This window comes from Hemibagrus wyckioides, linkage group LG22 (genome assembly GCF_019097595.1).
Source record: "Hemibagrus wyckioides isolate EC202008001 linkage group LG22, SWU_Hwy_1.0, whole genome shotgun sequence".
Taxonomy (NCBI): Eukaryota; Metazoa; Chordata; class Actinopteri; order Siluriformes; family Bagridae; genus Hemibagrus; species Hemibagrus wyckioides.
In genome coordinates, this window is record NC_080731.1 from 14901835 (window position 1) to 14928037 (window position 26203).

The following is a 26203-nucleotide window of genomic DNA, read 5'->3' on the forward strand; positions in this document are numbered from 1 at the left end:
TTCTATTACACAATTCAGTTATGCCAGTGTGCTTAACTCGTGATATGCAATGGAAATGAACACAAATTCTCAAACTCTATTTAAATCAGTGAAAATGATCCTTACATCTAAAGTAAAGGCATCACAAGTAGAAGTTTCATTTTAAAATGTTTTATTCGAAAATAGTTCTGAAGAAATAATTTGTAATTTAACATTTGTGCATTCTGTGAACATCTGTGAACATAAACATAAAATACATTATATATTTTCAACAATAACTATTTTTGAACATCTTTAATATTAAATATACTGTACAAAAAATTAAATAATAGAAATATTTTGCTAGTATTTATACACTATGCAGTGATATGACAGTTGTCAGTTTGACTTCTTGGTTCACTTTCAGGAAACTGTGTTGCTGTTAATTCGCTTTCTTTCATGTTGAGTAGAGACTCCTAAAAAATTTTTAAAAAATCAGTAGTCACTCCATTGTCAGATTTCATACAATGAAATCACAAAAATGACTGTAACCATGTAATGACTATATACAACTCACCAGTGGTTTGGTTTGGAGTTGGTTTCATCTCCAAACTGTCTTGGCCTGACTGTACTGTCTTCCTGAGCCAGAGCATCTTCTAACTCTGTGCACGGATTTATAGTGGCCAAGAGGGCAGGTAAGGTAAAGCATGACAAGAAGCGAGCCTTCAGAAGCAAATATGCTTTGTTGTCTTTAAACCTCTCTGACACTATCTTCCGGACAGCAGCTATCTTCGCTTCTTCCTCACAATTATCTCTATGTTCTTCAGGTAGCAGCTGTGCCGCTGACTTCAACAAAGAATCTCTTCCTTTGAGCAAAGTGGTCAGTGTATTGATATTGCTAACAAATGGGGGAAGATAAGGCATGTTTTCTTCTAATCCAGGTAGTGTAATTCCACCCACCCCCTTTAACCAGTGTTTCACTTGAGCTGGTTGCTCAAAGAACATCAAGCTAGGGTCAAATGTCAGTTGTTTTGGTCTTGGATTAGACGTGGTAGCAGTGCTACGGACAGATTGCTTAGTGGCTTGGGGAGGCACCTGCTGCACCACAGTCTGAAGCCCATTCTGAGTGATCATAGGACTAATAGGTGGATTAACATTTAACTGATCTGTTGGAAGGCCTACATTGACTCTAACAGGATTGTTTACAAAGATGGACTGTGGAATTGCAAGTGAAGCTCCATTCAAAACAGGAGGGAGTGCAGAAGTGGGGATTAGACAAAAGGCTGAAGATGTAGCACCACTTTCTTTAGAAGACGGTGAAAGGCTCTTGTTGATATTAGGTGCTTCAGAGTTAGTTGGAACACTAGTAACATTTGCAGTACCAGTTATAGGCTCATTTGGTATGCAGGGTCCTGCAGTGTTGATTAGTGCCAAAGAGCCATTTTGGTTCACTAAGATTGGCTGCTGAAATAGCACCTGAGAAACAGGATGTTGCATTCTTTGGCTTTGAGGACCTGGACTAGTACTAAGACCAGAACTGTTCAACAAAGGGGCAGGGGTTTTAGATGATGTGCTTGTAAAAGTAGACACTGAAGAGTTACTGGGAACCTTGTTGGTTGCATCTGAACTACATGATGCTGTAATGTTTTGACTAGTTCCCATGGGGGAGAATGAACCAGCAACCAGAGTTGATATGGGATTCATGGGAGTCACAGTTTTTTTTTTATTACATGCAGATATAGAAGGGGGATCTTGGGCTGTGGCTCCTGTAATGGATGTTGGCACACTTGTGTCAGGTAGAGCCTGAGGAATATTTTTGTCAGAAGCTGAAATGACAGTGGGGGAATTGGAAGAAGAGGGAAGTGAAGAGACAATGTGGTTGTCTGAGACAGAGGAAGGTACACAATTCTGACTAAGATTTGATCCGACAGGCAGAGATTTAATATTATTTCCAGGTAAATCAGGTCGTGGATTGCTTGCGTCTTTGCTAGGTGCAACACAACTACTCTGGCTGACAATGACAGGTTGTGGAAATATCATCTGAACATTGTTTGGCATTGCCTGCTTTTCATTACCAGGAGCTTGTATCTGAATTCCAGCAACAGGCAGTAAACCAGCAGGGGTGAGAATCCAGGCTGTAGTCTGTGGTAATACAGCCACTGTCTGGGTGACACTACTGTTTGATTGTTTCTTAGCTGCCTGTTTTTTGGAGAGCTTGCTTTTTCTATCTTCCAACAAAGCTTGAGCTTTCATTGTGGGTTTGTGCTTGCGTTTTGAAGTACATGCTTCTTCTGCAATCTCTGTAGGTGGATCAATTGTGGACACTGAAGTTGTGGGACAGGATGCTGGCTTTGTTACTCTTTCAGATTCTACTGGCACTCCTACTGGTACTGGTTGTATTGGCTGAGGAATTTTTGATGCATCTTTTGAACCCAACTGCAGAAGAGGTAAAATTCCTTGTAGCACATTATCTGAAGTGCCATATTTGTTATCCGTATTTGGCTGGGTAACAACAAAAGTCTGGGGAAAGATCAGAGCAGCATTCATGTTCTGACTAGCAGACTGTATGACATTTTGACTAGCAGACTGCATGGGCTGTTTTGTTTTCCTTTTCTGTGGCAGTGGAGGAATTGCAACTTTGGCAGGCTGTGGAAGTAGTTGGTGATCTAAAAACTCTGGAAATTGCAGGAGGTTAGATTGTTTCTCTTTTCTTTTCTCTTGTAGAATGTCTGCTACAGTACTACCATGACGGTAGGAACCTGGCTTCCCGGCTGAAAGATTAAAATAACAGATTTGGTGGTTTGGAGGTCTTATTCACAGCACTTAAATGTGAAAAGAAACACAAATGACACCTTAGATACCTGAATAGGCTCTCGATCCAGGTCCTGGCATCTGAGAAGAAGAGGAAAAAGTGACAGTGAGTATTTTGCCAGCATCTGCTATGCCTGTATAAAATTTTCTGGGTATTACAGTACTTTAGGAGGGGAGGCTACTGATTATATTATGTTAATGTTGCGGGCAAGAAATACAAGCTCATCTGCTTGTTTGAAGGAAACGCACATAACATTATCAAAGGTCCAAAGATTTGTTTTTGTACATACTATATATACCCTACTATATTAACAATAATATACTAATATACTACAATCTAGGTATAGTTTACCGAGGACACTCTGTCATTCCGGGCCTCAATGACTTTCTTGCAACCTTCAGAGTCAACTTTAAGAACCTGTTTAAAAAAAAAGAGACATTTTAAAATCCGGCCAACCTTCAACATTCATTTAGAATAACAGTTTCTAAAACCAGAAAGAGAAGACTTCACTCACCTGCAGAAAAAGCAAAAACATAGGTGATTTTTGAAGAGGGACATCTGCTGTTCTTTTTCGAATATCCACTGAATGGGAAAAAAAAATATGCTCACTGTTGAAGAAAGAAAGCCGCTCCCATAAAACACATAAAAGAGAATTGATATTTTATCATTATATATTAAAATTACCTTCACACACCCGCCTCTCGCTGTAAGGTAAAGGCATAATCACATTGCCAACCCATGGAATAATGGCTAACATGAGATCATAGCTCAGCTGGGTGGTGGCTATAGCCTTACATCTTCTTCTCTGACCGCTTCCCATTTCACTCTTATTCTCCTCTTCATCATTCTTGGCATTATTCTGATTTATGCATGTAGACAAACTGGTTTTGTTTCTTGATGATCTCTGATGGAAAAAAGATATTTGTTGTCTTTTTATTCGTAATTCTTGAGCCATCATATAAAGCATTTTATCCCATAGTAAAGCTGAATTATTGAGTCTGAAGACTATAATGCACAAAAGCACAACTTTGACAGCAGTCCCTCAGCTCATCAGATTATACTAATGCACTCATTCTAACACTTTATTATTAATTTAAATCTCATACTCATGGATTTGGATATTAGATGATCCACACATAATTGTTTTTATGGTCAATCTTTCTGCAAGATTACTTTTCTTTAAAAATTCTTTAGTGCTTTGTAACAGGCACTAAGTTTTCCACTTCTGGACAGAGGATTTATCCAGACTCTAAGTAAGGTTGGTGATGGAAGGGTGGAACGAATGTTTATTGCCAAGTGATAACAGGAATTTTCTTGTCATATGGATGTTCAACAACATAAAATGTCGAAATAAATGGTTAAAAAGTATGACATGACATGCACTGATAAATTAAAAATTGTAACCACTGAGAAAATTATTGTGGTATTTGTGTGAGGACACTTTGTGCTGTGCTGTAATCCACTTTGGCATTATAGCACCTCATTGTGGATTGTTTTCTTATAAGTCATGTTTTTTTTTGGCTTCCTTATAAAGGTAACCTTACCACTTTTATGATGGATTCTTTCATGCAAACCAGCAAGCGTTTAACATCATATTTCGTCACCATGATCATGGCATGCCCACTGCTCAAATTCTGTAACTAAAATGCAGGAAAAGAAACCTGGATCATTAAGAAACTATTTTACCTTAAGTGCTTGAAATATATATCTAACTTCAATTTAATTTTGAGAACTTATCTCTGATAATAATAAAAGCAAAAAATAATGCATTACTGACAAAAAAAAGTCAAAAACTTACAGATTTTTGCAAAGCAGGTGGTACCAGACCGACATAACTTTTCACAGGGTTTCCCAATCTGTCCAGCACTGTGTTCCATACACAATCTCTGCTGCTCTCTTCTGCCGCAGTGGGCAGCCTTACCAATGTGGTCTTCAGTTTCCCTGAAGAATTTGCCAGCTTGGTCCTATGTGCAGGAATCCACTCCTTCATGTCTGGCTGGACATATTCTAATCTGCATTCATTATCTGAACAGAAATTTTCATTTTCCACTGGCTGTTCACCATCACTCTCCATGTATGGCACTTCCTCCTTTTCATCTTCAGAGTTGTCACTTTCAGATTTAAAATCTTCTTTTTCTTCTTCGACATCTGTCTGCCTCACTCGCCTCCTCTTTGTACGTGGCTCACGCTTGGCAGATCTCCTTCTTCCTCTTGCTCTCTTTAAACCTTTTCCCTGTACGGAAAAAATACAGTGTGATGTTTGTAAAGTACAGAAAAGGTGATATGCAATCTTATGTGAGGTGATGTTACTCTTACTATACTGATTTTCCAAAAACAGTATAGAAAAAAAAAAAAAAAATTTATCTTATACCACAGCAATTGTCAAATTGATGACAATTTCTTATTAAATAAACCATGTCCTGAGTTACATTGATGCTAATACAAAAAAAAATGCTGTCACAAATGTTCCAGAGAAACTGGAACTTCAAACTGCAAAGTCATCTGGCCTAAAGAACTTTTAACAAGTTCTGATATTGGAGACTCCTTCCATTAAAAATGATCTCTTTATAAATTAAAAAATATCTCTTTATAGAAGCTTCACTATGTAAATTAGCATCTTTTATGTATAACATTTTATAAAAATCCCTTTATCATCCGTATGTGAAGCATCTGCCATACTAGTCTATGCACTTGAACTGTTACTATAAAATCGTATGTGAAAATAAACAGCACTTCTGTCAGAGCAAAAGTGCTGTAGTATAAAACCTAATACTGGAGAAATACTTACCGAAGCTTTATACATCATCCATTTCCATTTGTTCAAACACTGGCTGTCAACCCGGTTTGGAATTTCGGAGGCAATCTTAGCCCATCTCCCTGATAAAATTGTCCAATAATGATGACCAAAACAAAAGGGGGAAAAAAGACAGCAGGAGTATTATTTAGTCTGCAAGAGCCTACAGAAACAATAGTATGGTTTAGTTATATCTACTGAGAGCAAGGTTCTATGACTGCAAAATATATATAAATAAATAAACAAACAAATAAAAAATAATCCTCACCAACACCATATTTCTCTACCAGCTTTTTCAGCAGTTCCACTTCTTCATCACTCCATGCACCTCTTTTTATATCATCTTGGAGGCTATCCAGATATCTGAAGATATTGAGTGAAGAATGCTTTTTTTAACACTGCAGTTGAAAGAATCAAACAAACATAATATCTGTTCACTTTCATAAGATTTCAGCTGCTTGAGAAAAGTGTCTGCACACCTGTCTCGGCATGAGTTGTCTGTCCTTCCAGGTACTTCCAGTTTAATCTTCCACCAATCCTTGCAGCCATACTTCTTTACCGCGTTCACCAGTAACTGCAATACCAACAATTGTAATGAACTTGAGCTCACTGCAATATCATTAAGAAACATTGTCATATTAATGATTACTTCTAACAGTTACAACCAACCCCAGTTGCCTCAGTGGTATCTCAAAATGAATGGACAATACTATTATTTTACATAACCTCTTAAGAGGGTCATGAGTCCAATAAGAAGCATCTGGTAGAGCTCTTCTAAGATGCTGCAAAGCACCAGAACTGGTTTCTCCCAGTTCAGAGGAGCAGCGGTTCTACCCAAAGGTTCTCCCAGGTTGTTGAGCTCCTCATCTCTGTCATAGACAGTAATCCACTCATGGCCACAGGTGAGGAAGATTGGGGTTCAGATTGAGTAGGAAACAGAGATCTACATCTATAAACTGAGTTCACCACTACAGGCCGAAACAGTGACTGACCCAATCCCCCCTTATAAGAGACTGATGAGGAAATTAGAATGTCACTGGAAATTAAGTCTTCAGTATCCCAATGTGTAGTGAGCCAGAGTCCTCATGTACACAAAATACTAATTAATGACCCAAAGAGCTGATTTAGACGTACCTGAAGTCAGATGAAAACTAAAATACTGTCCATACCTGGTCCTCCTCTTTTGTCCAAGGTCCCTTCTTTACTGAAGGATCCAAAACGCATGTCCAGCGGTAGATGAGCTGGGAACCATCACGACCTTCCATAAAGTATGAGACTGTGGAGACATGAGAAATATGCAAATAAAAGCATGACGGTGTTACATCGATCCAACAGAACAGACTCAAATTTACGCTCATTAATATAAGCATGCAGCAGGAGTCGGTGTAACTGGCAGCAGGTTTCTGCTACTTTATAATAAGTAATCTGCAAGTACTTTGAGTATACGGTATGAAGTTGCCAATCCTCATCTTGTCCACAAGCTCTCTTAAGACCTCATCCTCCTCTTTACTCCACTCTCTTTTCCTGAACCGTTTAGAGATGTAGCGCTGATATGTCTGGAAACACAGGAAAGCTGTCCTATTGGTCTAAAAAAAGGGGGGGGGGGAAGAGGGTTTTTCCACTCTATGATTTGTTCTTCTGCCTGCATTTTGATAAACATCAAGTATGTTTTGAAAGTCAAAGTTATCTAATACTCAGTTATCTAATATTAAATGCATTACTGATAACACCAAACAAACAGCTTCTTTGTTTACACTTACCCCAAGAGATTCTGCAATTTTATCCCAGTGGCAGTACATGTGCTGTTCTGCGACTTCTGCAAGTTTGGCAATCTCATCCTGGCTCCATGTGGATTTGTTAATGGAGGGATGCAGGAAATTCTGCCAGAATCTCATCAAATCATCAGGTTGCCGAAAGCCCTCAAACTGCATCGTAAGCATAATTACATTTTTAGTAACAGGAATGGGACTTAAAGCAGTATCTGACTCAGCATCTAGTGTTTTCAGGTATTTCTTTGACAGCATCCGTTCTGATTCCATATGATGTTCCTGTGTCACTACATTTAGAAGTTTTCAGGGATTTTATTCAAATTGAAAGAGTCAGGTGAAGTAAATCAGGAAACCAACAGCATTTATGTTTCGGATCTCTTTAGACCTTTTCAGTTTGTGGGCTGAAATTGATTGATCTGGTGCCTGTTTTGTGTCCTGCTAACATATGGCCATGAAATTTTGCCAAGGAATGTTTTTCTGGGTCACAAGGTTTCGCTCTTTTTTTTTTCCATATCTTTGCTTGTCTTCAAGGCATCCTTTGCATTAAATATATTTTTGCATATACAAATTGACTGTTTCCAACTTATGTTTAGACTATAGAGTGTAAAGGCTGCCTTTGTGCAAACAATAAACCTTCTCTTTGACCATTCCCTGGCTCTTCATCTCCTGATCATCTTACTTCTGGTGAAACTGCAGTATTTTTATAATCCAGAAAGATTTACAACAGATGTGACTTGTTCCCTGGTAAATAAAAGAAAATGACGATATGTTACAAGAAGCACAGAACGTACATCAACATTCGCTATTTTGTCCCAGTCGTGATCATCATGGCGAGCCCCATACAGCTGATCCTCTTTCATTGACCTGCAAAACAATTCGTTCATCAGAATAAACATGAAGGACCATCATGAGCAAATGAACACTTACAGCTTTTCCACAGTTAATTCTACTATAATATTAATACAATTATATTTGATTTTTTTTTTTATTTAATTCAATTATACAATAATAAACATAAATAATGCATTTGAGTGAGGTCACTATTCACATGCCTGGCAAAAACATTTTGGCTTAGTAATAATTTACTCTGTAATCTTCCGCTTCAGTTCCTCTTAAAAAAATATCAGCTAGTAACTCATTATAGGAACCTTATTTCTGTGATTTCCTTCTCTAAAAGAGCAATTTGGTTTTGTAGTTCTTTTTTATCTGCATCCTCCGCTTTGGACATCTTTGTAGTTAAGTATTCCATCCTATAAGACACATGAAAACAAATCATAAGCATTGAAGCCATTATGTTCCATGTTTGCAATACAAACAATACAGAAGGAAAATGCTATATTAGCTATATTATAGGAAAATAATATTTTTTTTAAAACATACTTTGACAGTTTGGGTTGCAACATGCGTTTCATAGTGTCTGTGACAACGGACTTGATCAGCAACGTTTTTTGCCACGGCTCCCCTGAAAGACAGAACCAAAACTAGTTGTTGATTTTCCATCTGTATGTAACAAACCAAAGAAATTCAGCTCAACAAAACCTGCAACGTACATCTTCTAATTTTCCTCTCATCACAGGGATTGGTCCCATTAGCCAACCTCTCTTTAGTTTCTTCATTGGCTGGAGGGCCCTGTACAGGAAAAAGACAACAAACATAAAGGCTTCTAACACACCAGCATGAATATAATATAATATATAATATATATAATATAAAGAGATGAACATCTATTTAATATGGGTTTATTAGGGAAGGACTAAAATGACAAATCCACATAGTATCAAATCATTTAGTAACTTGCAGATCTTACCAAACCAGTCAGTTTGTCTTTGAAATATGGTTTCATAAAGCTCCCAAGGAAGAGTCTGAGATGAGGCAGGCCAGGATAGTTATATGAAGGACCAGAGAGCTGCTCTTCAAACTCTTTCTGTTAAAAACCACAAAACAGAAAGGTTTTAGTCTTTTATCAAATATAGAGTATAACAGTCTATCCAATTAAAACATTCTTTAAAGCCCACTTTATTTACATATATCAAAGTAATTGACCTGTTGTTCATGATTTTCTTTCAGAAGCCTCTCCAATTCAGCTAGCTTTTCTTTCAGCACTTCCTGATAAACCAAATTCATCTGAAGACAGGTTTCCATATCTTGAGGAAGATCCAAATCCTCGTCACTATCCTCACCATTCTAATTCGTTAGAAAACACAACTGGTCAATATTTTTTATTTTGATGAATGAATGAAAATGAATGAATAGTGATTAAATATATACAGCTATACAAACAAATACTCACAGAATCCATTAGACTGCCATGTTCACTGTCTAAACACACGCAAACATATAAGTTAATATAAATTATTTTAGATTTAATGATTCTCATAATGACAATTAGCAGTAAAAACCCTAACCCTATTTTTGTGTTAAATAATGATGATGATTATGAGAAATAATTCAGTTCATTGTAAAGATTTAAACAGTTATAAATTCTTATGTTTGTTTAAAAAAAATGTAATCTTGTCCCTACATGGCCCAAGAGCTTCAAATAATCAATGTTGGGTCTCTAATCTCAGCAACTGTAGGATGGTGACTGTTCTCCTCAAATTTTCAAACAAGACAGTCTATAGAGTTTACACAAATGTGTGAAAAGCAAAATATCCATTGACTGGAAATTCTGTCAGTGGAAACCCTTGTTTCTTGGCGTGAGAGGTCAGAGGAGAAAAGTCAGAAGATAACGGTCAGAACAGATTTGAGCTGAGAGAAAGCCTAAAGTGACTCAAATAGCCACTCTTAACAAATATGGTATTGAGAAGACCATCACAGAACATGTCAAACCTTGATGCAGATAGTCTTGAGGGAGAGGCTACAGTGGACACAAATTGGACAGTTGAAGATGGAGAAAACCTTTAGCAATTTGGAAGAAGCTGTGACCATTAACTGAAGATTTTTTTTGTAATCTGTATCTATATGACTTTGCCTGGCCCTGCTGTAACAGGACTAGGTGATTGGGATGAATGACAGCTTCTTCCTCATCTTGTATGATATGATGCATATAAAAACTATTATAATTTATATACAAATGCCAAATCTCCCTCTAGAAATCTATCCATCAAGAAAACTGATTTGTTGTTAAGTGAAATGCTAGTTGCACCACCCTATGATAAACTTTGTTACTATGACAACCAGTGGCAGGAACACCCACTAATGACTTTATAATACAAACTGCCAATTTGCAAATGTATGAATGTAGCTTATGAAGCATCATGCACACTTTCTTTGGTTTACTCCTCATTGTTGTGATGTCACAACTACACACCTGTCAGAGCATCGACCAGAGCCGCGTCCGCCCCTAGCGTTCGCTCTAACTCTTCGATTTCTCTCTGTATTTGCTGTCGCTCTGCTTCCAGGTCCTCATGTGCCTGCAAAGGACAAATGCATACAGAGCTGGACATGTGAACTGCTGCAGAACTCTTTATTAATAGGGAAATCTTTGATAGAATTGTACATACATCCTCGCCTGCATTTCCACTGTCCTCAGACTCCTCAGCTGCCAGAAAGGAGAAAGAACATGTAAGTGTGTGTGTGTGTGTGTGTGTGTGATACAGGACGTCTTAGTGTGTCATCTAAGTTTGATGGTGTTTGACTCACCACTGTCACTGTCTGAAGACAGCAAGTCTGCAATGTTCCTGCCATTTCCCAGTGTGCTCTCCAAAGCCAAAATCTCATGCTGTAATTTGTTCCTTTGAGCCAACAGGTCTTCTGAAAATGCCATTTTGTTTTTTTACCTACATATGCAAATATCACATAATCAAGTTAACTCAAACTGGCACACAAAGGGTGTGTACTAACTACATCAAAGCAGTTATCTTCCAATTGAATACCAAACTAACTTATACGCTATATTGCCAAAAGGGTGTTGTTTTTCAGGGGTTGGGCTTGGCCTCTTAGTTCCAGTGAAAGGTGAGTTCCATTCAACATTTTGGACAATTTCATGCTACCAATTTTATGTGAACAATTTGGGGTTGACGAACGAAACAGCCTTTATTTGTCACATATACATTACAGCACAGTGAAATTCTTTCTTCGCATATCCCATCCTTGGAGGTTGGGGTCAGAGCACAGGGTCAGCCATAATACGGCACCCCTGGAGCAGATGGTTAAGGGCCTTGCTCAAGGGCCCAACAGTGGCAACTTGGCAGTGCTGGGGCTTGAACCCCTGATCTTCCGGTCAACGACCCAGAGCCTTAACCACTTGAGCCACCACTGACCCATTCCTGTTCCAACAAGACTGTGCATCAGTGCACAAAGTAAGGTCCATAAAGACATGAATGTGTGAGTTTGCTGAGGAGGAACCTGACTGGCCTGCACAGAGTCCTGACCTTAACCCCATAGAACACCTTTGGGACCTTGCTTTGTGCACTGGTGTACAGTCATGTTGGAACAGGAAGGGGTCATCCCCAAACTGTTCCCACAAAGTTGGGAGCATGAAATTGTCCAAAAGGTCTTGGTATACTGAAGCATTAAGAGATTCTTTCACTGGAACTAAGGGGCCGAGACCAACCCCTGAATTCAATGATTTGGAGGGGTGTCCCAAAACTTTTGGCAATGCAGTGTATCTCACACTGGACATGTTTTTAAGAGTAATTCTTGTAGTTAGCAGTTTAGTCCCTCATACACCACTCACAGCTAAATCATCCTGACTCTTATACATACGCAAATTTAAAATTAGCTTCCAAACACGATACAATTTTAATATAGCTGACTGTAAACATTAGCGGACTTTCTGGAGAGAGCATCTCTAAAGCTTTAACCTCTCTGCATGCGAACACCACCGGGTCGTTAGCATATTACCCAGTGTGCAATTCGAGGGATTCGACACAGGGTTAGTAGCAAAGTAAAAAAAAACAAGAAGTAAAAATTTGTTTTTATTCTGAATGTGATCCAGGTTCCCTACAATTTCAGCTATATTTTAATGACAAGATAATCAACATACTGACCGTGTTTATAAGTCCGCGCATGTAACGTCAACGAAACGTTTAGACAGCAGGCATGATTGAAGCAAAAACACAAAGCACTCTTGTTAACCGGTTTCAAAATAAAAGTCTTTAGAAGGACGTTTATTATTTTTGAGCGTCTAAAGCTAAAGAAGAAAAACGGAATTAAACTGAAGAAAATAATGATTATTTCTAAATGAAGAACAAATCACGACATTCTATTCTTCTCTCTCTGTTAAGACAAACACATACAAATTTCAATGATTTTTTTTTTAATAATTAGTATTATTAGACAAGGCCACTAATATGTACAGGAAATCTGTGACTTGTCTTGTAGCCTGAACTACTGTCTGACCTGCTGGTATAAAAAAGTAAACCTCCAGACCAATCAAAATTTAGAATTAAGAAACAGCTGGGTGGTTTTATAACAATTTTCTTTTTAATTTTGTAAAGAGCAGTAAATGAGAGCCACATTGAGATAAACACTTTATCAGTCATAACATTTCTTTAGAATATAAAATCCACTTATATAAACACATAAATATCTGCTGATTAGTAAAGTAACAAGATGCGTCACAATAGTTGGTTTTGACTCTTTGATTAAAAATAAATAAATAAAAAAGTACAATGTATGTAATTTTCACCATTCCAATATAATGTCCAGTTTCTGTTATTAAAGTTCTCAATATTTAAATAAAAAAGCACGACAAATTGTTTGTTAACGTAAAAGCAGGCATATCTCATGTACAGATGAAAGCAGAGATTTTGGTATTTAGGGGAAATAAAAAAAATTAAAACATCTTTTTTTCATAATTGTGCAAAACTGAAATTGAAGGAAAAAAAATGAAGCCTGGAAATAGACAACAATCCAGAAAAAAAAGGTTTTTTTAAATGGCAGTCATGTTACAACATGACTGTACACCAGTGCACAAAGCACAAACTCATTCATACATTTTATGGACCTTGCTTTGTGCACAGTCATGTTGGAACAGGAAGGGGTCATCCCCAAACTGTTTTCACAAAGTTTGGAGCAGGAAATTGTCCAAAATATCTTGGTATGCTGAAACATTAAGAGTTCCCTTCACTGGAACTAAGGGGCCGAGCCCAACCTCTGAAATACAACACCTGAATTCAATAATTTGGATGGGTGTCCCAAAACTTTTGGCAATATAGTGTATGTTACTGGCAAGGGAGAAAGAATAGACTGGTATTAGTTGGACATAGTGATATTTCCGGATAAATGGCATATTGTTTCAAAGTTAGGACTCTGAAGTGTTTGACAGAAGTGTGAACAACTGACACTGACCAGCCTGAAGAGCTGCAATTAAAATTTTCATGAAGAACAGCTGGGTGCATCTCAATCAGCTCCTAGTTTACTAGGCAGGACATTGATCAGTGACTCAGATGTTTAACATCTCTTTCTCTCTCTCTCTTACAAAATCCTTCTAGTGCACTGGACCGTCTGTTCCCTAAATCAATCCCACACTGCACCGCAGAAACAAGAGAGCATCAATGCTGATTATGTTTCTGGAAATTGATGTGAAATATTTTAAGTGTCTCAGTTCAAAAAATGGCAGGCAAACTCTCAGCCAGCTTCATCTACAAATGTAAGTAATTTGTTGTCATTATTCTACTGTAGCTCTCAAATGATCACTGATCACTTACATTAGTGATTTGGAACTAAAAATGATTTAACGAGTGTTTGATGATTTAAAAGAATCCACTATGTAGACTAAGATTCCTCCTGAAGCATCATTACAAAACACATGATTAAGCTAACAAATTTCTTTGATGTATAAACTTGAATGTTTAATGTGTTTTGGTTTTATGGGTAGTCATGTCACTGGAAATTGTGCCTTCAGTCTTCCAGTGTGTTGTGAGCCAAGAACTTGTGTACATGATATACTGACTCATGATCTAGGGAGCTATTAGGCTGATTGAGACACATCCTTAGTGTGAACCACGTTGTCTAACCAAGCAGAAGCCACACCTTCTGAAAGCCAAAATCTCGAGATCTGGACTCAGCTGTGTCTCCTGTTTTGATTGGAATGAAACCTGCACCAGCACTTCGTGAATGAGATTATAAGAGAAATCTGTGATCTTTAAAAATAAAATAAAATAAAACATTCAGGTTTCACACCATTTTTTTTATATCAAAGTTTTACATGTAATCTTAAGTTTACAAAATTGTAAAAAAAAAAAAAAAAAAAAAAAGTTCTGTAGAAAAGCACCATGCACTTTTCTAATTCCCAACCAGTCAAGTGTTAGTCCTCATTTTGACACTATTCTTTGAAGCGAACGACTAAGAGAAGACTTATGGCGTGTTCAATAGCAAACAAGTGACTGCCAAAAATACCACTATACACTGTAGACGTCACGATAAATAAGAACTTGGTACACAATGTGTCGTCCCACTTGAACCATGGCTGCATTCAGTCTTGTCACATGCAGTAAGCAGCTCAAATTCTCTTGGGTTTCTGCCTCCAAAGCTTCAGTGATTCTTATTTAATCGTATATACCGATAATAGTACAGAGATATCAACAAGCTACTCTAGTCCGTTGGATAGTGCTAGCTAGTACGGATAATCATGACAAGTGTGTACGTGTGAAAAATAATGATGGCAGTAAAATTCAAAGCATTAGATTAGAAAGAGTAAAGGGATAGCAGAGGTCGTTAAGGCACTACACAGTAAAGTAAAGAAAGTGTTATTTTGGAATCTCAGTGATCTTGTCTACTGAACTCAGCAGCTCTGATACGAGGCACAAAGTCTCTCTTCCTGTCAGCAACTGCCTGCAGACAAAAAACACACACTCCGTCATATCACGTGCCTGATCACTCCTGTGTAGGGAATTATATTCATGTTAAACTGATTAACACACTCTGATCTGTGTCAGTTACATCACTCAGATTTTTGTAACATACTTAATGGACATCTCAGCATCTTGGGCAGCTTTGATGAGGTACTTGGAGGCCACTTGAGCATTTTGCCTCATTGAGGTCAAGGCAGCAGTTTCTCCTGCACGAAGTCGCTCATTTTCACATCTGTACACATCAAGCTGGCTCTAGGGGAAAAAAGACTTGTTGCATAAGCAGTAAAACACCCCATGATGTACAGTTTTAGATAAATAATCCACAAAGTTCATGTGACTAGAACGACAAGCGACAAACTAAAACAAATTTTCAGGTTATATAAATTTCACTTTGTAGCCATATAGTACACAGTAATTGAAGGGAGGTTATTTATAAATGCTCTGGTGTCACCCAAATAAGGATGGGTTGCCCAGTGAGTCTGGTTCCTGGTTTATTTCTGATACCATCTCAGGGAGTCACCTCTGTCTTTATAATTAGGCATACATTTATAAATGTAAAATTTATAACCTGATTTCTGTAAAGCTCCATTGTTAGAAGTTCTATTTAAAAAAATGTTTGAATTTGGCCTGAAACAGCTAACAGCAAAAAGTGTCCTAAAAATGTTTTTATTCATCTTATAACACCAATTTGTCAATGATTACAATTATTAATTGTACTTTTAACCATTTATAAATACAGTCAGTGTTGTGGAACATCTGTGACACAAGATCAGCAGGACATATTTGTTTTTATATACAGCAGCTATAATCAAGCAGTCTCTTTTCCCGCTAAAACAGTAAAAAGAAATACATACATACTATTTCCAAAAGTTTTGGGACACCCCTCCGAATCGTTGAATTCAGGGGTTGGGCTTGGCCCCTTAGTTCCAGTGAAAGGAACTCTTAATGCTTCAGCATACCAAGACATTTTGGACAATTTCATGCTCCCAACTTTGTGGGAACAGTTTGAGGATGACCCCTTCCTGTTCCAACATGACTGCACACCAGTGCACAAAGCAACATCCATAAAGACATGGATGAGAGAGTTTGGTTTGGAGGAACTTCACAGAATCTTGACCTAAACCTGACGGAACACCTTTAGGATGAATTACGATGGAGACTGTGAGCCAGACCTTCTCGTCCAACATTAGTGTCTGACCTCAGAAATGAGCTTCTAGAAGAATGATCAAAAATCCATAAATACACTCCTAAACCTTGTGTTGCTGTTATAGCTGCAAAGGGCGGGTCAACTCCATAGTACATTCATGTGCATGTGAAGACAGATGTCCCAAAACCTCTGGCAATATGGTGTACATACACACACAAACAAACAAACAAATAAATATCACCATGCCATGTTACTGAGAAACATGAAAGTGCAAAAAATTCTCTAACCTGAAGACTCTGATAGAAAACACATGACTAAAACAAACACTGGAAATTTACTTTCAAATGTTTAATAAACCTCTTCTAACAGAAAGATAATCTGTAACTGATAACTGTTAAACAGTTGCTTATCAGTTTATTATTAGTCTTAGATTATGAGGAGTGGCTGCCATACAAGTCCCTGTGAAAGAGCTGTTACTATTCAACTTCTCCAGGATTTCTTTGCTTTTTGTCTTTGGGATAGTTTTGTGGCCAAAAATGCTTGATTTTGCGGTGGTTATTTTGTGAGTTTTTTGTGCTTTTTTTCTGAAATCTACTTGAATCTGTGAAAATGCAAGCACAGGATTCTGCTTTGAAACTCATCTGCAATAATTTTGAAAACAGAGTTTGCTGAATTCTGCATTCATTTTTGTGACTGCAAAATCACAAAACCCTGGAGAAACTAATGAAATTATAACATTCACAAGCACACAAAAGTCACACCTCTGATTTTATAGCTGACACAAGTTAATAAAACCCTTCTGACCAATCAGATTGGAGAACTCAATAGCACTGTAGTAAATTATTAAGTTATTTAAATAATATATAATTATATAATAATTAATAATAATAATAATAATAATAATAATAATTAATTCTTGTATACAAATACAAAAATTGTACATAAACTGTTGGGGAAAAAATTAAGGTGGAACAGAGTTGGAAAGCCAAACCTGAAGCTGCTGGACCTCCTGCTTCAGCTTAGACAAACTGCTTTCAGCTTTAACAGCTCGTTTCTGTGTGTAAAATAAAAGACAGTCTGTGTTACTTCTCACTCTGATAACCTCCAGGGTTAAGTGAACTAAATGAAAATATCCAAAGCACATACTGTCATGAGCTGGAGGTTTTCTTCCACAGACTGCACCATGCTCTCTAAGGCTTTGGCCTCTCTCTCCTCTTTCAAATTGCGGCTGTGGAGCTCATCTGTAAGCTGTCTGATCCTGAACAGCACAGACAGGTTTTCTGATTAGATCTACACATGTAAATGAGACCTCGCTTCTCATGACCTCACTTTTTATGAAAAGTCAACCTGTTATCAGTCATCACACAGTACATCCACAATTACAGGGATAATTTAGGAATTCACGCTTGTATCTTACTTTGTAGAATCAGCCTCAGACTTTTTGAGCAGTTCTCTGATGTGCTTCCGAAGCTGAGAATTTTCTTCTCTTAGCTAGAAAAGCATGAGACATGCACACATTAAAACGAGTCACAGGTATAATAGCTTAACACAATGACACCATGCAAGATGTCACCTTTTCCTGGTATCTAATCCCATTTTCTGTACTGTTCTTCGACTGGAAGGTGAGATCAACAACCGAGGTCTCTTCGTCGCCTTCATAGCTCCCTGTGCTCCTTCTGTGGAAGTCACGCTGTGGTGAGAAATCCTCTCGCAGCTCCCACTCTTTTACTGTCTCATCTTCACAGGACAATAAAGAGTGATCCAAGTAAGCATTGCCTTCCAGAGAACTACTCAGTCCTAAATCGTGCACCTGATCGATGCCCGAGGGCTGGTAGCTTTCAGTCCATTCGTCCTCGGGTTTAAAGTTAAATGACTGCTCGAGTAGTGAGGGATCTGTGAAAAAGTGACCCTTATGGCTGTGCTTGAAGCCGCTGACAAACTTGTATTCGTCCTGCACAGAGCAAGCGCCATCAAAAGTTTTCTAGAACAACAAACATCACGAACATCATGACAAATGGCATTAGCTTATTACACAGGATCATCTCAGCTTTCATATTTACATGGCTGTTAATGAATCAACATATTTATCTAAGCATTTTCACTAATGCTTTCAGACTTATAGACCGCACTGTGTGCCAGATCCATCAGAAATGTAGGCTTATGGTACTGTAGTTCACCTCAACAGGATCGATGATGCTGGGATGTTGATTTTTGCTCCTGATAAATTCCTTGAAGGAGAAGGGATTCAGTTCCTCTCCATCCTCTTTTGGCTCATCTGAAGTAAATGTGTGAACAATGTTACTATTGTAGAGCTCTCTAAACACGGACCGAACACAGCATGCTAAGTGATCAAGAAGTAATAATAAAGTTGCTGAGTCTTCCTCAAGATTGCAAAAGCATCACACAACAGAGTGAGAATTGCATTCATATCTCTCTCTTTCTTAATTTCAAAAGTAACACGTTCTGAGAATACTGACAGTCACATACACCTCTCTATTTCTCTCTCTCTTTCTTTCCCCTAAACAAAACCACCACATAAGTTAGAATCTCATCTCTCTCTCTCTCTCTATCTATCTATCTAAAAGGATCACATAATAAGAATTGTATTCATATCTATCTCTCTATAGCAAAAGGATCACATAATGAGAATTATATTTCTCTCTGTCTGTCTCCTCCCCTAAAGGATCACATAAAGAGAATTGTATTTCTCTCTCTCTCTATCCCAAAAGGATCACATAATGAGAATCATATTCATCTCTCTCTCTTTCTCTCTCTATGGCAAAAGGATCACATAATGAGAATTTTATCTCTCTCTCTCTATCCCAAAAGGATCACATAATGAGAATCATATTCATCTCTCTCTCTCTCTCTCTCTCTGAGCAGACTGAGAATCAGGTGTGTTTATCTGTATGTTGAGTCACTGGACTTTTTTCTAGTTAGATCGAAATGTTTCATTACTCATCTGTTCAGCTTCTTGAGTCAACTGAAGTCCAGATTAGCTCTGGTGAGTAAAGTGTGTGAGAAGAATTACACGAAGCGTAAAATACTAAAGAAGTGAAATTTTACTTACCATCTTCAATAATAAGCTTTTTCTTGGCTGTTTTGTGTTTGGACATGTTTCCTGTGCGGTTAGCTATTAATCCTCAGTACAGTACTAACACATCTCTGCTGCTCAGCTGTCAAATCCTTCCCTCTGTGCTGAATTAAAGTCCTGCAGCTGATAAATCAACACAAGCCGAATCAACGAATCCGTCAATGCACTTCTCTAACAACTCCAGATATTTATTGTAATAACTAGTTATTTGACTTCAACTTTGGCTAGATGGAAATTTTGGTTTCTGCTTCCCCACCCCACACATGCATGTCTTCTTCTGCTATTTCTGAATCACTGGAAGAAGTTCAACAGCGCCGTCTAGTGACCTGGAGAAAGTTGTAGAATTCAGGACAAGATCACAACAGGAATGTAATAATTATAATAAAACATCAGTGACCTTGAAATAAACAAACTAATACAACAGACAAAAAAATAAAGTTCCATATAATTTGAAATAATATATACATGAGTATAAAATGAATGAGAAGTTAACACATCAATACTGTATGATATATACATACAGGGGTTGGACAATGAAACTGAAACACTGGCCAATTTAGTGTTGGAGGTTTCATGGCTAAATTTGACCAGCCTGGTGGCCAATCTTCATTGATTGCACATTCCACCAGTAATAGCAGAGTGTGAAGGTTTAATTAGCAGAGTAATAGCACAGTTTTGCTTAAAATATTGCAATGCACACAACATTATGGGTGACATATCAGAGTTGGTGGACAACTCTGGACAAATTGTTGGTGCACGTCTCACTGGAGCATCTGTGACTAAGACAGCAAGTCTTTGTGATGTATCAAGAGCCACGGTATCCAGGGTAATGTCAGCATACCACCAAGAAGGACAAACCACATCCAACAGGAGTAACTGTGGACGCAAGAGGAAGCTGTCTGAAAGGGATGTCCGGGTGCTAACCCGGATTGTATCCAAAAACCATAAAACCACAGCTGCCCAACTCACTGCAGAATTAAATGTGCACCTCAACTCTCCTGTTTCCACCAAAACTGTCCGTTGGGAGCTCCACAGGGTCAATGTACATGGCCGGGCTGCTATAGCCAAACCTTTGGTCACTCATGCCAATGCCAAACGTCAGTTTCAATGGTGCCAGCAGCGAAAATCTTGGGCTGTGGACAATGTGAAACATGTATTGTTCTCTGATGAGTCCACCTTCACTGTCTTTCCCACATCCGGGAGAGTTACGGTGTGGAGAAGCTCCAAAGAAGCGTACCACCCAGACTGTTGCATGCCCAGAGTGAAGCATGGGGGTGGATCAGTGATGGTTTGGGCTGCAATATCATGGCATTCCCTAGGCCCAATACTTGTGCTAGATGGGGGCGTCACTGCCAAGGACTACCAAACCATTCTGGAGGACCATGTGCACCCAATGGTTCAAACATTGTATCCTGAAGGTGGTGCCGTGTATCAGGATGATAATGCACCAATACACACAGCAATACTGGTGACAGAGTGGTTTGATGAACATGAAAGTGAAGTTGAACATCTCCCATGCCCTGCACAGTCACTAGATCTAAATATTATTGAGCCACTTTGGGGTGTTTTGGAGGAGCGAGTCAGGAAACATTTTCCTCCACCAGCATCACATAGTGACCTGGCCACTATTCTGCAAGAAGAATGGCTCAAAATCCCTCTGGCCACTGTGCAGGACTTGTATCTGTCATTCCCAAGATGGATTGATGCTGTATTGGCCACAAAGGAGGCCCTACACCATACTAATGAATTATTGTGGTCTAAAACCATGCGTTTCAGTTTCATTGTCCAACCCCTGTACATATACAGTATCTCACAAAAGTGAGTACACCCCTCACATTTTTGTAAATATTTTATTATATCCTTTCATGTGACAACACTGAAGAAATGACACTCTGCTACAATGTAAAGTAGTGAGTGTACAGCCTGTATAACAGTGTAAATTTGCTGTCCCCTCAAAATTAACACACAGCCATTAATGTCTAAACTGTTGGCAACAAAAGTGAGTACACCCCTAAGTGGAAATGTCCAAATTGGGCCCAAAGTGTCAATATTTTGTGTGGCCAAAATATTCCAGCACTGCCTATATATATATATATATATATATATATATATATATATATATATATATATATATATATATATATATATACATATACTACCATTACACACCTTTTAATTCAATGTTTTTGTTTAGGGATTTATTTTCTACATTCTAGAACAATACTGGAGATTTCAAAACTATGAAATAACACAAATGGACTTAAGTAATCCATATGTAATGACAACAAAAAACAGCCAGTTGTTATTTTAAGACATGGTTCTTCTCCAGGTTCTGGAGTGTTCTGGAATAGTTCTTGCAAGAACAGTATTGTCCAGTGCATTTGCAAATTGTACAATTTTCTTACAACAAAGGAATAGGGATGCTAGTGTTTGTTATTCCAAAAATCAGAAGTACAGTTTTATGTTTATTAGGGGGCGGGATAAAAAGTCTCTATTGGTCCACTGCTTCTCAACCTACTGCCCTTCTCTAGCCAAGCAGTAAAGTGACGTCACTGACGCGCGACTGTGCCGGTTAGTGTTTGAACCTGTCTTGAGCAAATGAAAAGATTTAAGTAATACGCTTAAACCTTCTTTTATGTGTGTCTATTGTGGTATCGCGGCAAACGTCCTGTTATTTTGCTAAAGAGTATTTTAATGAACTGGACAAGTGTATCATTATATCATTAGCATCATAGCATAGCGTTTTGTTGCTCAAACAAGAGTAGTGCGCTAGCAACAGGCTCATGTGTTCAGTTTTATCATGATGAAATGTATACCTTTAAAGTAATGTAATTCGTGTTTACTCTTGTCTCTGTATTAACCCGGACTCTTAATCAGAGTCCTGTATCACCGCATCCACAGGCTCAGGTCAGTCAGATGCAGGGTCAGAGACGGACACATGCACATGGCCAAGTGCATGTTGGTGGTATAATGAAGCATAGATTCCACGTGCAATGTTTTCAAGATGATCGTTAGTAAAAGCTAGATCTGCAGTTTTATATGACTATATGAAAGTCTGCTGCATTACACTTTGACATTTTAGCTATTTCCCCGATATTTTCAGGAGGCAGACCACCTGTGGAAAAATAAAAATAAACACTGCTTTCAGAAAGCAGGGAAGATAAAGAAAAGCTTTAGTCTGAATGTTCAGGGATGCCATTACAGTATTGTTCTTGTTGATAAAAGATGTACTTGTTTGATTTGTAAAATACAGTTTTTTGCATAATTTTTAAAAGTATTTGACTCTGCATCTCTGTTTCTGCCCATTGCAGTAGTTTTTTGCTGCAGTTTTTATAATTCGTTGTTGAGGGCTGTTAGTGCTATAGTTCTGTCCTATATTGAAAAAAAAGAAAGAAAGAAAATAACGTTTTATTAAAGCAGTGACTGTTAGTGTTTTATATTAAGGCCAGAGAGAGATGTTTATTCATATTATAACAATGGCTTCTTGTCGGAGTCTGTCAACTCTTTAAAATAGAATTTATTTCTAGACTATTTATTTCTGTCTGAGTCCTAAAGATAGGAAGAAAGCAATGTCATCCACACCTGCACAAAACAACTGAAACATTTAAGAACCATTTAGACATATTACATAGGCCACGTGTTTGACAAAACTAAAGCACCAAAAGAACAATTGTGTTTTCATAGTGAGGGTATTTCAACTACTCGATTCGTACCGGAAACACGATTTGTACTGCGCATGTGCGGAAATGCGTCTACTTGTCTGAAATATGACGAAACGATTTACGGCAGTTTCGGATAACACTGTTGTTATAATACTACTAATAATATAATGCTAAAGCATACTAACTCACATATCATTAGGTAAGCGGTTATTTGCTGTTTTGTTTCGAATGTCCAAGCTGTTTTTGCTGGGTAACTAAGAACAGACTAAGCTAGCTAGCTGTGGTGCAGTCCAATCATTTTAAACCGTTCTTACTTGTTTACTAGGTTAACGCTCAATGGACACACCATGTCGAATCCCTGCATCTCGACTAGCCGGGCTGGGGCAGATTACAGACTACCTTTACATCAGCAGCGGCAAGACGGCCAAAGACAACTCGGTTTTAACTCGCCTCAAAATGACCTGCATCATTAACGCTACACAGGACGTGGAAGATGTTCGCATTCCTTCTGTTGAATATATTCGGGTGCCTGTTTCCGACTCTCCTGCATCTCAGCTCCAAGAACATTTCGACACGGTTGCAGACAAAATACATGCCGTGAGAGCGCAGTGCGGTCGCGTGCTTGTGCACTGCTGTGCAGGCGTGAGTCGCTCCGCGACGCTGTGTCTCGCCTACCTTGTGAAATACCGCGACATGTCGCTAATGGACGCGCACACACTGGTCAGGGCGTGCAGGCCAATCATTCGACCTAACTGCGGTTTCTGGAAACAGCTGATTGACTACGAGCGCAGTTTACGTGGAACGAATTCTGTAATGATGGTGGCTTCTCCTTTGGGTCAGATTCCGGACTTATATGAGAAAAACAGTAGGGATTTAATACCACTTTAAAACTGACATAGCCTCTAAATGACATCTTTAGAAATAAGCGAGTCATATCTCCGTGTAAAACTGGATAATACTGCCTATTTTATTTTAAGATCTCCTCAGCATTTCAATAAATTAAATGGATGTTTAACAAAAAAAAAATCTGACACAAATGTATTAATTCATTCGTCTTCAGTACAATTTATTCTCTTCCTTTTATTTTTGTTAGTTGAAAGATTTACCAATGGCAGATGTGAATCATCACATTGTTCTTCAGGTGTAACTTACATTTCATGTATGCTTGTATGTAGTTCATGTGTGCAACATTGTTTTCTGACATACAGTATATTGCCAAAAGTTTTGGCATGCTTTACACCACAGCATCCAACGCTTTGTATTGCACTTGGTGATGTAAGGCTTGGATGCAGCTGCTCGGCCATGAAAACCCATTCCATGAAGTTCTCTACACGGTGTTCTTGAGCTAATCTGAAGGCCACACAAAATTTGGAGGTCTGTAGCTATTGACTCTGCAAAAAGTTGGCGACTTCTGCGCACTGTGTGCCTCAGCATGTGCTGACCCCGCTCTGTGATTTTATGTGGCCTACCACTTTGTGACTGAGTTGCTGTTGTTCCTAATAGCTTCCACTGTGGTATAATACCACTAGACCATAAATTATTTAGTAGTGAGGAGATTTCACAAATGGATGTCTTGCACAGGTGGCAACCTATCACAACACCACAAATGTTTGTAGAAGCAGTCTGCATGCTTGTGGTAATTAATTTTATACACCTGTGGCCTTGAAAATAATTGGAACACCTGAATTCAGTGGTTTGGAGGGATGTTCCAATACCTATAGTGTATATTTCCTAAAACAAATGAAAAACAGCACTTATCAAATTCTGCTACTGTATGTTGACCTTTGTGTCTGGGGTACTTTGCCAGTAGGCTATTAAAGGTAAGGTCAGGGATTCACAAGTAAGAGCATGTGTCATTTTGTGAAGGTTCTTATATTCCAGCAGAATTCCAAATCTTTTGGGTCCATTCCAGAACAGCATTTGAAAATTATCCTAATAGCAAAATGGCAGTTTTGTAACATATTACACTGAAAAGAGTTCTTTAATGAAGATAAAACATGCTCTTTAACAATCCTTTTCAGTGTATATTCAGTAATATTTGTCCATTACCTGGTTTTGTTATATATTTAATTTCATTTTATATTAAATATAGACTTTTTGTCCATAATTTTGTTCATTATTAATAAAATTAGCTAAAGTATTTATATGTCCTAAGAAGTCTAAAAACTGCATAATTGAAAAATATTCACATACACACACCCTTTCTTTTAGCCAAATTAGGACTAGTATTTAATTTCCAAAAACTCACATTACATATACAAGGTACAGTTGTTTTACTTGTCAGACACTAAATATCTGTGACTTTTGAATGTCTCGGATAAAATGGTAGATCAGATCAGTCCTGCAGCCATGATGGCAACTTGCACGTAAAGCTTTGAGATGTTGTTAGAAGGCAAAAAGATGAAGGAGGTTATTGAATCACCAGCAAAGCATTGAACCATTTTAGAAGCAATGTGAGTCACCACCATGATCTGTAGAGTGGCCAGAGGAACCCACTTCTAAAGAATATATATATGTATATACACACACACACTACTCACATTGGGCTTTCGGGTGAAATTTCAGGATGCACCTAAAATGCACTATAACCTTTACAGGTGAAATTAATTTGACCTCTACACTTTTGAATGCACATCTCCAACTCCAATACTTTTTGCATAACTTGCTGTTCTCTAACAAGGTGCTTAACGGCAAAATTCACAACTGGTGTTTGATCCATGAATCAACCAATACATTTTCTGGTTCAATTAGAATTGGTATTTAAACAGTCCTCTTCATCATGCTGTTCACATTTTGACATCATGAGACCAAGACAACACCTAACAATTGATCAACAGTACCTCATCATTGCGAGGCTTCAAACAGGATGTTCTCAGAGGGAAGTGGCCACTGAGCTTAGAGTGTCACAGAGTGTCATCACCAGGTTGCGACAGAGTTACAGAGAGACTGGAAGAGTCACAGAAAGGCATAGAAGTGGACGTCCTTTGGCCACATCCCACGTTGATGACCGCTTCATTGTGAACAGTGCCCTGCGGAACCGGATGATGAATGCCACTCAACTCCAGGCACATTTAAGAAAGGTGAGAGGCACCCAAGTGTCACGTCAGACCATTTGAAACCATTTACATCAGCGTGGTCTGCGTGCTAGATGACCTGCAAGGGTACCTG

At 38.2% G+C, this 26203-nt stretch overlaps 3 protein-coding genes across 5 annotated transcripts; 1 reads left to right on the forward strand and 2 right to left on the reverse strand.

Moving 5' to 3' along the window:
* Positions 1–134: 134 nt before the first annotated feature.
* snapc4 (small nuclear RNA activating complex, polypeptide 4) lies at positions 135–12412 on the reverse strand. The gene is made up of 25 exons (XM_058375088.1): positions 12325–12412; positions 10976–11112; positions 10837–10874; positions 10644–10746; positions 9624–9652; positions 9377–9517; positions 9141–9257; positions 8884–8962; positions 8714–8795; positions 8482–8583; positions 8125–8197; positions 7325–7489; positions 7000–7150; positions 6734–6840; positions 6044–6138; positions 5833–5927; positions 5559–5647; positions 4569–5003; positions 4315–4410; positions 3455–3674; positions 3285–3352; positions 3122–3187; positions 2820–2850; positions 536–2729; positions 135–434 (listed from the first exon to the last, which is right to left on the reverse strand). The coding sequence occupies exons 2-25, from the start codon at positions 11097–11099 to the stop codon at positions 416–418; spliced, it is 4719 nt and encodes a 1572-aa protein (XP_058231071.1). The 5' UTR covers positions 11100–11112; positions 12325–12412; the 3' UTR covers positions 135–415.
* A 340-nt stretch (positions 12413–12752) lies between these two features.
* entr1 (endosome associated trafficking regulator 1) lies at positions 12753–19668 on the reverse strand. Its single transcript, XM_058375419.1, has 8 exons — positions 19350–19668; positions 18457–18554; positions 17853–18260; positions 17697–17770; positions 17426–17537; positions 17271–17333; positions 15245–15384; positions 12753–15112 (listed from the first exon to the last, which is right to left on the reverse strand). Exons 1-8 carry the CDS (start codon positions 19393–19395, stop codon positions 15028–15030), a joined length of 1026 nt encoding a protein of 341 aa, XP_058231402.1. The 5' UTR covers positions 19396–19668; the 3' UTR covers positions 12753–15027.
* Positions 19669–21904: 2236 nt separating this feature from the next.
* LOC131343037 (dual specificity protein phosphatase 18-like) lies at positions 21905–25106 on the forward strand. 3 transcript variants are annotated; one of them, XM_058374399.1, is made up of 2 exons: positions 21905–21944; positions 23361–25106. In XM_058374399.1, the coding sequence occupies exon 2, from the start codon at positions 23372–23374 to the stop codon at positions 23921–23923; it is 552 nt and encodes a 183-aa protein (XP_058230382.1). In that variant the 5' UTR covers positions 21905–21944; positions 23361–23371; the 3' UTR covers positions 23924–25106. The 3 variants fall into 3 exon arrangements, with proteins under 3 accessions (XP_058230382.1, XP_058230381.1, XP_058230380.1); XM_058374398.1 differs by having other exon boundaries at positions 21924–21985; XM_058374397.1 differs by lacking the exon at positions 21905–21944 and adding an exon at positions 22696–23234 and having other exon boundaries at positions 23361–25103.
* Positions 25107–26203: the final 1097 nt, after the last annotated feature.

What these genes read in the sequence shown, in the direction of transcription:
- snapc4 (XM_058375088.1), bottom strand. Translation starts at nt 11,099, where the DNA reads ATGGCATTTTCAGAAGACCTGTTGGCTCAAAGGAACAAATTACAGCAT. An exon ending in AAGACAAACTGACTGGTTTG is followed by an intron (nt 8,963 to 9,140) that starts GTAAGATCTGCA and finishes TTTCCTGTACAG; the next exon opens with GGCCCTCCAGCCAATGAAGA. An exon ending in AAATTGCAGAATCTCTTGGG is followed by an intron (nt 7,151 to 7,324) that starts GTAAGTGTAAAC and finishes CCCTTTTTTTAG; the next exon opens with ACCAATAGGACAGCTTTCCT.
- entr1 (XM_058375419.1), bottom strand. Translation starts at nt 19,395, where the DNA reads ATGTCCAAACACAAAACAGCCAAGAAAAAGCTTATTATTGAAGATG. An exon ending in TCTGAGGCTGATTCTACAAA is followed by an intron (nt 17,538 to 17,696) that starts GTAAGATACAAG and finishes TGTGCTGTTCAG; the next exon opens with GATCAGACAGCTTACAGATG. An exon ending in AAAACCTCCAGCTCATGACA is followed by an intron (nt 17,334 to 17,425) that starts GTATGTGCTTTG and finishes TTTTACACACAG; the next exon opens with AAACGAGCTGTTAAAGCTGA.
- LOC131343037 (XM_058374399.1), top strand. Translation starts at nt 23,372, where the DNA reads ATGGACACACCATGTCGAATCCCTGCATCTCGACTAGCCGGGCTGGGG.